The sequence below is a fragment of the Mustelus asterias genome, chromosome 13 (genome assembly GCF_964213995.1).
Source record: "Mustelus asterias chromosome 13, sMusAst1.hap1.1, whole genome shotgun sequence".
NCBI lineage: Eukaryota > Metazoa > Chordata > Chondrichthyes > Carcharhiniformes > Triakidae > Mustelus > Mustelus asterias.
This window is the reverse complement of record NC_135813.1, coordinates 2,213,156-2,227,571: the sequence shown is the minus strand read 5'-3', so window position 1 is coordinate 2,227,571 and position 14,416 is coordinate 2,213,156. Positions and strand designations below refer to the sequence as shown.

At 50.9% G+C, this 14,416-nt stretch overlaps 2 protein-coding genes across 2 annotated transcripts in view; one reads left to right on the top strand and one right to left on the bottom strand.

Moving 5' to 3' along the window:
• rexo4 (REX4 homolog, 3'-5' exonuclease) overlaps positions 1-14,416 on the bottom strand; it is a 211,832-nt gene that overhangs the window by 173,932 nt on the left and 23,484 nt on the right. The gene's annotated exons all lie outside the window — the stretch shown is intronic.
• On the top strand, positions 974-12,272 carry pierce1 (piercer of microtubule wall 1). The gene is made up of 3 exons (XM_078227537.1): positions 974-1,128; positions 10,884-10,962; positions 11,972-12,272. The coding sequence occupies exons 1-3, from the start codon at positions 974-976 to the stop codon at positions 12,158-12,160; spliced, it is 423 nt and encodes a 140-aa protein (XP_078083663.1). The 3' UTR covers positions 12,161-12,272.

Genomic DNA, 14,416 nt, shown 5'->3' with positions numbered 1-14,416 from the left:
TAGGAGCAGGAGTAGGCCATCTAGTCCCTCGAGCCTACCCCGCCATTCAATAAGATTGTGACTGATCTGAAGTGGATCAGTTCCACTTACCCGCCTGATCCCTATAACCCCTAATTCCCTTACCGATCAGGAATCCATCTATCCGTGATTTTAATATATTCAACGAGGTAGCCTCACCACTTCAGTGGGCAGAGAACTCCAGAGATTCACCACCCTCTGAGAGAAGAAGTTCCTCCTCAACTCTGTCCTAAACTGACCCCCCTTTATTTTGACCCATACCCCAGTGAGAGTCAATGTGTGTGGGACCCGTACCCCAGTGAGAGTCAGTGTGTGTGGGACCCATACCCCAGTGAGAGTCAGTGTGTGTGGAACCTGTACCCCAGTGAGAGTCAGTGTGTGTGGGACCCGTACCCCAGTGAGAGTCAGTGTGTGTGGGACCCATACCCCAGTGAGAGTCAGTGTGTGTGGGACCCGTACCCCAGTGAGAGTCAGTGTGTGTGGGACCCGTACCCCAGTGAGAGTCAGTGTGTGTGGGACCCGTACCCCAGTGAGAGTCAGTGTGTGTGGAACCCGTACCCCAGTGAGAGTCAGTGTGTGTGGGACCCGTACCCCAGTGAGAGTCAGTGTGTGTGGAACCCGTACCCCAGTGAGAGTCAGTGTGTGTGGGACCCGTACCCCAGTGAGAGTCAGTGTGTGTGGAACCCGTACCCCAGTGAGAGTCAGTGTGTGTGGGACCCGTACCCCAGTGAGAGTCAGTGTGTGTGGGACCCGTACCCCAGTGAGAGTCAGTGTGTGTGGAACCCGTACCCCAGTGAGAGTCAGTGTGTGTGGAACCCGTACCCCAGTGAGAGTCAATGTGTGTGGGGGCTGAGGGGGGAGGGGGAGGGGGGGAAGGATGGATGAATTGAGGCAGTGAGGCATTTCCGGTGACAGTGTATCAGTTTGGGCGGTTGCTAGGAAACGCAGTGTAGCAATGTCTCTGTGCTGGGTGAAGGAGCCGAGTGTGAAATACCTGGACACTAAAGCCGAGCCTGAACCTCCCGCCCCGGGCCGGACCAGCCAGTATTACCGGGTGAAAGCCGGGGTTCCCCGGAGATTCGAGCATCCCGACTGCTTCCAGGGATACGGGTACGGGAGAGGGGGACTGAACCGGGAGAGGGGGGAGACAGGGATGGAGAGAGGCGGAGGGAACGAGGGAGAGACACAAGGGGAGAGGGAGAGGATGGAGGGAGGGACACATGGAGGGAGACAGGGGGTCTGGTTATGGGCTGGAAGGGTAGATTTTCCAGCAATTTGCTCTTTACAGCTGCCAACGCTTGGGGCAAATTGTGGCCGCGGTTCAGAGTTTCTCACTGGGGTTGTTCCAGTTTGGATTTGGAGTTTTGGAGGGATTTATAATCTTTGTTGGATTATCAGATCACTATTACTATTATTTTTTTTTCTGTTGTACATTAATGAATAACATTTACGGCTCTGGGGATCTAACTTGTGAGTTCAGAACGTGGTATCAACATAGGCTGTCTTAGTGTACAGGGGGGTCCCCAGAGAGTGTGTCAGTATTTACAGGGGGGTCCCCAGAGAGTGTGTCAGTATTTACAGGGGGGTCCCCGGGGAGTGTGTCAGTATTTACAGGGGGGTCCCCGGGGAGTGTGTCAGTATTTACAGGGGATCCTGGGGAGTGTGTCAGTATTTACAGGGGGGTCCCCGGGGAGTGTGTCAGTATTTACAGGTGGGTCCCCAGGGGGTTTGTCAGTATTTACAGGGGATCCTGGGGAGTGTGTCAGTATTTACAGGGGGTCCCCGGGGGGGAGCGTGTCAGTATTTACAGGAGGGTCCCCAGAGAGTGTGTCAGTATTTACAGGGGAGTCCCCAGGGAGTGTCAATATTTACAAGGGGTCCCCGGCGAGTGTGTCAGTATTTACAGGGGATCCCTGGGGTGTATGTCAGTATTTACAGGGGGGTCCCCAGGGAGTGTGTCAGTATTTACAGGAGATCCCCAGGGTGTGTGTCAGTATTTACAGGGGGTCCCCGGGGAGTGTGTCAGTATTTACAGGGGGTCCCCGGAGAGTGTGTCAGTATTTACAGGGGGGTCCCCAGGGTGTGTGTCAGTATTTACAGGGGGTCCCTGGGAGTGTGTCAGTATTTACAGGAGATCCCCAGGGTGTGTGTCAGTATTTACAGGGGGTCCCTGGGAGTGTGTCAGTATTTACAGGAGATCCCCAGGGTGTGTGTCAGTATTTACAGGGGGTCCCTGGGAGTGTGTCAGTATTTACAGGGGGTCCCCGGAGAGTGTGTCAGTATTTACAGGGTGGTCCCCAGGGAGTGTGTCAGTATTACAGAGGGAACACCCAGGGGGAGTGTGTCAGTATTTACAGAGAGGTCCCCGGGGAGTGTGTCAGTATTTACAGGGTGGTCCCCAGGGAGTGTGTCAGTATTACAGAGGGAACACCCAGGGGGAGTGTGTCAGTATTTACAGAGAGGTCCCCGGGGAGTGTGTCAGCGTTTACAGGGGGGTCCCCAGGGAGTGTGTCAGTATTTACAGAGGGATCCCCCGGGGGGAGTGTGTCAGTATTTACAGGGGGTCCCCAGGGGAGTGTGTCAGTATTTACAGGAGGGTTCCCGGGGAGTGTGTCAGTATTTACAGGAGATCCCCGGGGTGTGTGTCAGTATTTACAGGGGGTCCCCGGGGAGTGTGTCAGTATTTACAGGAGATCCCCGGGGTGTGTGTCAGTATTTACAGGGGGTCCCCGGGGAGTGTGTCAGTATTTACAGGGGGTCCCCGGGGAGTGTGTCAGTATTTACAGGGGGTCCCCGGGGAGTGTGTCAGTATTTACAGGGGGGTCCCCGGGGAGTGTGTCAGTATTTACAGGGTGGTCCCCAGGGAGTGTGTCAGTATTACAGAGGGAACCCCCGGGGGGAGTGTCAGTATTTACAGAGAGATCCCCGGGGAGTGTGTCAGTGTTTACAGGGGGGTCCCCAGGGAGTGTGTGAGTATTTACAGAGGGATCCCCGGGGGGAGTGTGTCAGTATTTATGGAGGTCCCCGGGGAGTGTGTCAGTATTTACAGGAGATCCCCAGGGTGTGTGTCAGTATTTACAGGAGATCCCCAGAGAGTGTGTCAGTATTTACAGGGGGTCCCCGGGGTGTGTGTCAGTATTTACAGGGGATCCCTGGGGTGTATGTCAGTATTTACAGGGGGTCCCGGGGGAGTGTGTCAGTATTTACAGGGGGTCCCCGGAGAGTGTGTCAGTATTTACAGGGTGGTCCCCAGGGAGTGTGTCAGTATTACAGAGGGAACACCCAGGGGGAGTGTCAGTATTTACAGAGAGGTCCCCGGGGAGTGTGTCAGTGTTTACAGGGGGGTCCCCAGGGAGTGTGTCAGTATTTACAGAGGGATCCCCCGGGGGGAGTGTGTCAGTATTTACAGGGGGGTCCCCAGAGAGTGTCAATATTTACAAGGGGTCCCCGGGGAGTGTGTCAGTATTTACAGGAGATCCCCGGGGAGTGTGTCAGTATTTACAGGGGGTCCCCAGGGGAGTGTGTCAGTATTTACAGGGGGTCCCCAGGGGAGTGTGTCAGTATTCACAGGGGGGTCCCCAGAGAGTGTCAATATTTACAAGGGGTCCCCGGGGAGTGTGTCAGTATTTATGGAGGTCCCCGGGGAGTGTGTCAGTATTTACAGGAGATCCCCGGGGAGTGTGTCAGTATTTACAGGAGATCCCCGGGGAGTGTGTCAGTATTTACAGGAGATCCCCGGGGAGTGTGTCAGTATTTACAGGAGATCCCCGGGGTGTGTGTCAGTATTTACAGGAGATCCCCGGGGTGTGTGTCAGTATTTACAGGAGATCCCCGGGGAGTGTGTCAGTATTTACAGGAGATCCCCGGGGAGTGTGTCAGTATTTACAGGGGGTCCCCGGGGTGTGTCAGTATTTACAGGAGGGTTCCCGGGGAGTGTGTCAGTATTTACAGGGGGTCCCCGGGGTGTGTGTCAGTATTTACAGGGGGTCCCCGGGGTGTGTCAGTATTTACAGGGGGTCCCCGGGGTGTGTGTCAGTATTTACAGGGGGTCCCCGGGGTGTGTGTCAGTATTTACAGGGGGTTCCCGGGGAGTGTGTCAGTATTTACAGGAGGGTTCCTGGGAAGTGTGTCAGTATTTACAGGGGGTCCCCGGGGTGTGTCAGTATTTACAGGAGGGTTCCTGGGAAGTGTGTCAGTATTTACAGGGGGTCCCCGGGGAGTGTGTCAGTATTTACAGGGGGTCCCCGGGGTGTGTCAGTATTTACAGGAGGGTTCCTGGGAAGTGTGTCAGTATTTACAGGGGGTCCCCGGGGAGTGTGTCAGTATTTACAGGGGGTCCCCGGGGTGTGTGTCAGTATTTACAGGGGGTCCCCGGGGTGTGTCAGTATTTACAGGAGGCTTCCCGGGGAGTGTGTCAGTATTTACAGGGGGTCCCCGGGGAGTGTGTCAGTATTTACAGGGGGTCCCCGGGGAGTGTGTCAGTATTTACAGGGGGTCCCTGGGGAGTGTATCAGTATTTACAGGGTGGTCCCCAGGGAGTGTGTCAGTATTTACAGGGTGGTCCCCAGGGAGTGTGTCAGTATTACAGAGGGAACCCCCAGGGGGAGTGTGTCAGTATTTACAGTGGGGTCCCCGGGGAGTGTGTCAGTATTTACAGGGTGGTCCCCAGGGAGTGTGTCAGTATTTACAGGGTGGTCCCCAGGGAGTGTGTCAGTATTACAGAGGGAACCCCCAGGGGGAGTGTGTCAGTATTTACAGAGAGGTCCCCGGGGAGTGTGTCAGCGTTTACAGGGGGGTCCGTGGGAAGTGTGTCAGTATTTACAGGCGGTCCCTGAGGAGTATGTCAGTATTTACAGGGGGTCCCCGGGGAGTGTGTCAGCATTTGCAGGGGGTCCCTGAGGAGTGTGTCAGTATTTACAGGGGTCCCCGTGGGTGTGTGTCAGTATTTACAGGGAGTCCCCGGGGACCGTGTCAGTATTTACAGGAGGGTCCCCGGGGAGTGTGTCAGTTTTTACAGGGGGTCCCCTGGGAGTGTGTCGGTATTTACAAGGGGGTCCCCGTGGGTGTGTGTCAGTATTTACAGAGGGTCCCCGGGGAGTGTGTCAGTATTTACAGGGAGTCCCCGGGGAGTGTGTCAGTATTTACAGGGGGGTCCCCGGGGTGTGTCAGTATTTACAGGGGGGTCCCCGGGGAGTGTGTCAGTATTTACAGGGGGTCTCCAGGGAATGTGTCAGTATTTACAGGGTGTTCCCAGGCAGTGTGTCAGTATTTACAGGGGGTGCCCGGGGGGAGTGTGTCAGTATTTAAAGGGAGTTCCCCAGGGTGTGTGTCAGTATTTAAAGGGAGTTCCCCAGGGAGTGTGTCAGTATTTAAAGGGAGTTCCCCAGGGTGTGTGTCAGTACTTACAGGGGGTGCCCGGGGGGGAGTGTGTCAGTATTTACAACGGGGTCCCCAGGGAGTGTGTCAGTTTTTACAGGGGGTCCCTGAAGCTAAGAGTTTCTCTTATAAAGACAGACTGAACAGATTGAGCCTGTACCCATTGGGATTTTGAGGCTGCAAGGTGATCTTATTGAAACATTTGGTTTGGGGAATTTGATCAGATGGATACTGGGAGGATATTTCTTTGTGTGACAGTGACTCGAACCAGGGGACACAGTTTATGAATAACAGCAATCCCAGTGAGGAGGAATTTCTTCTCTGAGGGACATCAGTCTGTAAAATTATCGATCCCAGAGGGTGAGCTGGGTCATTGAATTTATTCAAGGCTGAGTTGGACAGATTGATAGAGAAAGGAGTTAAGGGCTATGAGAATCCTCAGCCAGGTCAGCCAATGATTTTATCAAATAGGATAGCAGGGTCAAAGGGCCTTCTCCTTCCCCGAAGACCTCTGTGACAGTGTTTAGAGGGGGTCCCCAGGATTGTGTCAGTGCGTACAGAGGTTTATTGGCGTGAGAATCGCTGGTTCACAGGATAAGTGGGCAGTTCTAAAATGGAAAATGTACAGATCAGGAGGAAAAGCAAAAGGCACCAATGGAACAATGTGTGGCCTTAAATTAGGCGCAACGTAGATTCATCAATATTTTACTGGGGTTTTGAGGATTATATTTTGGGTGATGGTTACATAGATCAGGCTTGAATTCCCTTGAGGTTAAGAGATTATTTTTGAGGATGTAATTGGTAGGATAGATAAAAGGGAACCAGTAGATGTACTGTACTTGGATTTCCAAAAGACATTCACACAATAAGTGCCACATAATAAGTTAATGGGCATGATAACGGCTCATATATTGTGGGGTAATATATTAGCATGGAGAGAGGATTGGTTAAAGGACAGGAAGCAGAGGGCTGGGATAAAGGGAACATCTTCAAGTTGGAAGCTTTTGACTAATGAAGTTCTGCAAGGATTGCGGCTGGGGCCTCAGCTATTTACAATGGATATTAATGACTTAGACAAAAAATCTGAGAGTAATTATCGAAGGTATGCTGCAACTGTACAGGACCTTGGTGAGACCACATTTGGAATATTGTGTGCCGTTCTGGTCACCTCACTATAAGAAGGATGTGGAAGCGCTGGAAAGAGTGCAGAGGAGATTTACCAGGATGCTGCCTGGTTTGGAGGGTAGGTCTTATGAGGAAAGGTTGAGGGAGCTAGGGCTGTTCTCTCTGGAGCGGAGGAGGCTGAGGGGAGACTTAATAGAGGTTTATAAAATGATGAAGGGGATAGATAGAGTGAACGTTCAAAGACTATTTCCTCGGGCGGATGGAGCTATTACAAGGGGGCATAACTATAGGGTTCGTGGTGGGAGATATAGGAAGGATATCAGAGGTAGGTTCTTTACGCAGAGAGTGGTTGGGGTGTGGAATGGACTGCCTGCAGTGATAGTGGAGTCAGACACTTTAGGAACATTTAAGCGGTTATTGGATAGGCACATGGAGCACACCAGGATGATAGGGAGTGGGATAGCTTGATCTTGGTTTCAGATAAAGCTCGGCACAACATTGTGGGCCGAAGGGCCTGTTCTGTGCTGTACTGTTCTATGTTGATGACAATAAAGATCAAGCTGGGAGGTAAGCTGTAAGGAGGATACAGAGAGACGGCAAAAAGATATAGACCGGTTTAGTGAGTGGGCACCAAGATGTATAGGAGAATGAGTGGGGTAAATATGTGGGGTTATGGGGATCGGGCCTGAGTATGATGCTCTATCAGAGAGTCGATGCAGATTCGATGGGCCAAATGGCCTCCTTCTGCACTGTAGGGATTGTGTGTGGCAGATGGATTCTAATGTGGGGAAGTGAGAGTTCATAAGAATGGAAAAGCAGAATATTTTTTTAAAGGTGTGAAACTTGTAAATGTTGATGTTCAGAGAGATTTGGGTGTGATGGTACAGGGAACTCAGAAAGTTAACGTGCAGGTACAGTAAGTAATTAGGAAGGTAAACAGCATGTTGGTGAATAAGGAAGACTTGCTACAGTTGTATTGGGCATTGTATTGATGAGTATCAGGAGAACTGAATGCTGCTTTGGTCTCCATTGTCAAAGGAAGGATATCCCTGCACTGGATGCAGTGCACTGAAGGTTCACTCGATTGATTCCTGGTATCAGAGTGTTATCTATGGTGAGAGGCTGAGTAAACTGGGTTTGTACTTTCGAGTTTAGCAGAATGATAGAAGCTCTTATTGAAGCACAGAAGCTTCTGAAGCAGCTTTACAGGGCAGACACCAATCACTTTCTCTGGTATAAATAAAAAGAGAAAAAGCTGGAATAACTCAGGAGGCTTGGCAGAATCTGTGGGGAGAGAAACAGAATTACGTTTCAAGTCCAACATCACTCTTCTTCAGAACTGTCAGATGAGGTGAAGAATGAGATGAAACTGGGGATAAAGACAGCTTTGAGCTTGGGTGAGTCGGTGTTGCTGGAGAGAGAAGCTGAGCGTGTGGTGGTGCATGGCACTGAGTGTGGATCTCAGGCAAGAACAGCAGTCCGAGGAATGCTGTATGTCTCGGAGATACCCGTAATCCTGGATGGATTCGAAACATGGAGGATGGAACTTCAGTCGTAATCCACGTGGGGTAAGTAGGAGCCTGGGACAGTTCCTGAGGAGGGAGGTGTGGCTGTGAAAGGGGGTTCTGATAATCACTTCATTAAACACTAGGAAGGAATTGAAAAGCAATGCCTTGGTGAGAGAGACAAATGGAAATCCTGTCAGCAACGTTTTCAAGGTGAGCATTCCTGGGAGAGAAGAGACAGTGAACTAAACATCAAATAAAAGTAATTAATGCGATGTTGGCAGTCTGAAATTAAAAAAATGCTGGAAAAACTCGACAAGTCTGGCAGCGTCTGTGGAGAGGGAAAGAGAGTTAACGCGATGAGTCCAGTATGACTCCTCTGCAGAATTCGGATTTCTCTTGGTTAGGCATCTGGAACAATCTCAGGATAAGGGGCCGATCATTTAGGACTGAGATAAGAAGAGATTTCTCACTCAAAGGTTTGGGAATCATTGGAATTCTCTCCCCCAGAGGGTTGTGGATGCTTCATTGTTGAATATATTTAAGGTTAGGATAGATAGATTTTTGGTCTGTCAGAGAATTAAGGGATTTGGGGAGGGGGCAGGAAAATGGAGGTGAAACCCAAGATCAGCCATGCTCTAATTGGCTGAATTCTGCCAAAAATGGCTGAATATTTCTACAAGTGGACACTGCAACCAAACCCAAGCCAAGTCCATTGTCTCTGCAACCTACCTTGAAATATACAAGACACACAATGTCCTGAATGTCACCTTCTGTGGAGAAAAGTTGCGGCTTGATCTGAGTCCCGCCTATCTCGGAGTGACCCTTGACCTTTCTCTAACCCATAATCATCTCCACCGAAAGAGTGCCGAGAAAACCAAGACATGAGTAATGTCACCCGTAAGGTCACTGGCACAAGCTGGGTATAAACGCCACCATTCTGCCATAGCTCTGGTCTTTTTGCCAGCTGAGTATTGGGCACCCTTATGAACCTCAGGCTGTCAGAACAAACACAGAAACACATACTTCACTCAATAATGAGGATAATCTCTGGAACTCTGAGATTGACTCCAGTTCAGTGGTTAGCAGTCCTCTCAAATATCGGCCCTCCCTCCATGTGATGGGACACAGCAACACTCATATCAACAGCAACCCATCCACAGAGACCTTCAAGACCTCTCCACGGCTGTACGAAACCCCCTCTGGACATGAATCGGATATCTCCAACTCCATTACGCTAGGGGTGAGGCAATGGCCGAGTGGTATTATCGCTAGACTATAAATCCAGAAACTCAGCTGATGTTCTGGGGACCCGGGTTCGAATCCCTTCACGGCAGGTGGTGGAATTTGAATTCAATAAATTAACATCTGGAATGAAGAATCTACTGATGACCATGAAGCCATTGTCGATCATCAGAAAAACCCATCTGGTTCACTAGTGTACTTTAGAGAAGGAAATCTGCTGTCCTTACCCGGTCTGGCCTACATGTGACTCCAGAGCCACAACAATTGGTTGACTCTCAACTGCCCTCCAAGGGCAACTAGGGATGGGCAATAAATGCTGGCCAGGAAGCGACGCACATGTCCCACAAATGAATAAAAAAAATAAAATATGGAGGAAAATGTGGGCAGAAAACACTCCTAAATTTCCAACCCCAACATCTCAACTAGGCTTCTATCTCCCCTGGTGAATGTGGACAACTTTCAGCAGATTACAGATTGGCTGATGTGACCATCTGATGGACAAGTGGCCACATTGAAACCTCTCCTGGCTGGTACTGCGGGAACCCTGGGCAAACCACGGAGAATGAATAACACCTTGTCCCGAACTCCAGTTTGAGGTGACATTCTAGACTTGTTCTCCAACAGGGCATTGGACTGGTTGGAGAATTGGAGATTAAAACAGTGATGACAGCTTCTGTTCCTAAAACATTACGAAAGAAAGAGAGCGATAGCATTTGATTGGGTCGGTAGAGTGGAACTGTTCTTGCTACTGTGGGGTTGTCCAGAACAAGGGCAGAACCTTAAAATTGGAGCCAAGCTGTCTGGGGTGATGTTAGGAAGTGTTTCCTCACAAAGAGGGGAGTGGAAATCTGAAAATATCTCCCCCCCCCCGACCAGGGGTCAGTTGAAAGTATCAAAACTGAGACTGCTGGATATTTGTTGGATGAGAGTATTCTAGGTTATGGAACAAGGGTGAACAGATGAAGTTAAGATAAAGAACAGCCTTAAGGGGCCGAATGGTTTCCCCTGTTCCTGCATTCTTCATGTGGAGATGCCGGCGTTGGACTGGGGTGAACACGGTAAGAAGTCTCACAACACCAGGTTAAAGTCCAACAGGTTTATTTGGTAGCAAATACCATAAGCTTTCGGAGCGCTGCTCCATCTGATGAAGGAGCAGTGCTCCGAAAGCTTATGGTATTTGCTACCAAATAAACCTGTTGGACTTTAACCTGGTGTTGTGAGACCTGCATTCTTCACACAGACTGATCAACTGCTGGAACAGGCTGCAAGGGGGGCAGAAACTCAGGAGCCGCAGATATATGCACCGTGAGTGTGGAGGGTGGAGTGGACACCTGAACAAGATGGGCAGAATTTATAAAATATCCATTAATGGGTTGTGGGTGTCACTGGCTAGGCCAGCGTTTATTGCACATCCCTAATTGCCCCTTGAAAAGGTGGTGCTGAGTTGCCTTCTTGAATCCCTGCAGTCTATGTGGGATAGGTACACCCACAGTGCTGTTAGGGAGGGAGTGACTTCATTCAGTGATCGCCCCGAGAGAGAGTGTGGATAGAAATGAACACAAAAATGACTCTGGTCATCACAGTGTTTTTTTACTTTTCTTTGACAATTTGCAGAACCCGGCCAACCAACCCGCTGTATCGAACGACCAATCAGACATACGGCAGTCAGAAGCCAACAGTCCACGAGATGCCGGTAAGATTAACCACTTCCTCAAATCGGGCATTTTACACAAATTAGACCAAATTTTACCAAACTCCGGTGCCCACAAATTTCACAAACACAGCCCAGTTTCAAAAATTCACGGGACCCGTACCCCAGCGAGAGTCAGTGTGTGTGAGACCCGTACCCCAGTGGGAGTCAGTGTGTGTGGGACCCGTACCCCAGTGAGAGTCAGTGTGTGTGGGACCCGTACCCCAGTGAGAGTCAGTGTGTGTGGGACCCGTACCCCAGTGAGAGTCAGTGTGTGTGGGACCCGTACCCCAGTGAGAGTCAGCGTGTGTGGGACCCGTACCCCAGCGAGAGTCAGTGTGTGTGGGACCCGTACCCCAGTGAGAGTCAGTGTGTGTGGAACCCGTACCCCAGTGAGAGTCAGTGTGTGTGGGACCCGTACCCCAGTGAGAGTCAGTGTGTGTGGGACCCGTACCCCAGTGAGAGTCAGTGTGTGTGGGACCCGTACCCCAGTGAGAGTCAGTGTGTGTGGGACCCGTACCCCAGTGAGAGTCAGTGTGTGTGGGACCCGTACCCCAGTGAGAGTCAGTGTGTGTGGGACCCGTACCCCAGTGAGAGTCAGTGTGTGTGGGACCCGTACCCCAGTGAGAGTCAGTGTGTGTGGAACCCGTACCCCAGTGAGAGTCAGTGTGTGTGGGACCCGTACCCCAGTGAGAGTCAGTGTGTGTGGAACCCGTACCCCAGTGAGAGTCAGTGTGTGTGGGACCCGTACCCCAGTGAGAGTCAGTGTGTGGGACCCGTACCCCAGTGAGAGTCAGTGTGTGTGGGACCCGTACCCCAGTGAGAGTCAGTGTGTGTGGGACCTGTACCCCAGTGAGAGTCAGTGTGTGTGGGACCTGTACCCTCTCCAGCAGAGCTGATTGTTGTGTTCTTATTGGAGTTGGAGTGGTTGGTGGGGGCGTGGCTGCTGAATGTTTCTGATCAGAGTGGGCCAGTTGATGATAACGATCCTTCCACCCTCTTGTCATTTCAGACCAGCTACTTTACTGTATCCCAGAAGCTTTCCGAACATTTAAGTAAGTGTGGGATGTACAAGGACAACGGCCTTAATGTGGGCACCGAGAAATCTCTGGTGACAGGACCGGAAAACCTGATTACATTCCAGGATCGATTGAATTTTCACCGCTCCTACCTTGCCGCTGGTCCCTCCTACACGGAATAGTCAGGGAGCGGGTTGCCTTTCACTGTGTGATACACAGCAATGTCCAAAACCCCTGCCCCTGCCTTACTGTTGCATTTAACTTCAATGCATTAAAAAAATTTACTTCAATAATTATTGAAAGGAAATTTATTTTAATTATCCGGATCACTTCAACAACTCAACTGCTGCTGAGCAGATAGCGCTTGGAATCACAGAGAACTAGGATCAAACCACAAGATCCCAGCCTCTAATTCTGACAGCACAGTCAGAGGGTCAGTGCTGAGGGAGTGCCGCACTGTCAGAGGGTCAGTGCTGAGGGAGTGCCGCACTGTCAGAGGGTCAGTGCTGAGGGAGTGCCGCACTGTCAGAGGGTCAGTGCTGAGGGAGTGCCGCACTGTCAGAGGGTCAGTACTGAGGGAGTGCCGCACTGTCAGAGGGTCAGTACTGAGGGAGTGCCGCGCTGTCAGAGGGTCAGTACTGAGGGAGTGCCGCACTGTCAGAGGGTCAGTACTGAGGGAGTGCCGCGCTGTCAGAGGGTCAGTGCTGAGGGAGTGCCGCGCTGTCAGAGGGTCAGTGCTGAGGGAATGCCGCACTGTCAGAGGGTCAGTACTGAGGGAGTGCCGCACTGTCAGAGGGTCAGTACTGAGGGAGTGCCGCACTGTCAGAGGGGCAGTATGGAATGAAGTTGTGCACGAGGGGATTTGAAGACATTTGAATGAGATGTTAAGCTGAGGTCCTGTCAGCGCTCGTGGATGTAAATGATCTCTGGCGACAGCTACTGAACCAATAGGTGAACAGGTAAATTGAGGGGTGAGAGATATAGGACAGATGTTAGAGGGAGGTTCTTTACTCAGAGAGTAGTAAGGGCGTGGAATGCCCTGCCTGCAGCAGTAGTGGACTCGTCAACATTAAGAGCATTCAAATGGTTATTGGACAAACATATGGATGATATTGGAATAGTGTAGATTAGATGGGTTTTAGATTGGTTTCACAGGTCGGCGCAACATCGAGGGCCGAAGGGCCTGTACTGCGCTGTAATGTTCTATGTGTTTCTATTCATTCTTGGGATGGAGGTGTTCTGGCCGCCTTTGTGTTTGTTGCCGACACCCCCACGTATCTGGAGCAGCTGGGTGAGTTTCTCACTGAATCACTGGTAATGAGTGAAGCAAATGAGAGGCTGCTTTCGAATCAGCAATCACCGTGTGGGACTGGGGTCTCGTTATCCTGGACCAGGGAAAGACAGCAGCTTTCCTTCCCTGAAACTGACACAGTGGGTTAGCATTGCTGCCTCACAGCGCCAGGGACCCGGGTTCAATTCCCCGCTTGGGTCACTGTCTGTGCGGAGTCGGCCTGGTCCCCCTTGTCTCCGTGTTCGAAAGACATGCTGGTTAGGTGCATTTTCCCTCAGTGTACCCGAACAGGCGCTGGAGTGTGGCGACTGGGGGATTTTCACAATAACTTCATTGCAGTGTTAGTGTAAGTCTACTTGTGACACTAATAAATAAACTTTAAACATTAGTGACTCAGTTGTTTTTTTTTTAATGACAATCTATCAGCTTCCTGGTCACTCCCGCTGGGAACAGCTTTTTATTTCCAGTTATTTTTTCAAAACTGAATTAAATTTCTCAAGCTGCACGGTGCTATTTGAACTCTGATTTCTGGGATTACCCACTCCAGGCGTCAGTGTGACAAGCTCCTGTACGAGGGTCTGTGGGCAGTCTTGGCATCGTGATGCTAAGCCAACCTTGAACTTTCTATTAACACCAATTCCAAGTCAAAAATCGATCAGGTCCTTCCGCAGCTTTGATGACCCCTGCAGCCAGTGCTCCAGATCAGCTCGAGGCTGAGCTAACACAACCCCCACCGCCCAACACAGTCCCGACTCCTCACTGCAGCCCGACAGGAATCATCACGCAAAATACTTGTCCCTTTTTTTGGGATGAGGGTTGAAAGGTCAGGAGCTGCAGTGGTTCAAGGCAGCAGCTCACCGCCGCCTTCTGGAGGGCAATTAGGGATGTGCAATAAATGCTGGCCTAGCCACCAAAGCCCATGCCTCAACTGCCTGTTCCCTGTTCAATCGAGACAGTCTATACCAAAAGCTATTCGACCATGAGGGCCTGCCATTCTGCAGGCAGTGCCACTGGACTGTCAACTATTGCTCCATCACTCTCCCCAAACTCGGGACACAGGGCTCAAGCCTGACCCCCTTATCACAGCCACGACTGATCAGCTTAGTTTAAATTCACCCCACTCAAAAATCCCACACACAAATGGCCT

Bases quoted from the DNA above. Each gene is read 5' to 3' on its own strand.
- pierce1 (XM_078227537.1), top strand. From the start codon at position 974: ATGTCTCTGTGCTGGGTGAAGGAGCCGAGTGTGAAATACCTGGACACT. The intron at 1,129-10,883 runs GTACGGGAGAGG...GACAATTTGCAG, and splicing joins GACTGCTTCCAGGGATACGG to AACCCGGCCAACCAACCCGC. The intron at 10,963-11,971 runs GTAAGATTAACC...TTGTCATTTCAG, and splicing joins CAACAGTCCACGAGATGCCG to ACCAGCTACTTTACTGTATC.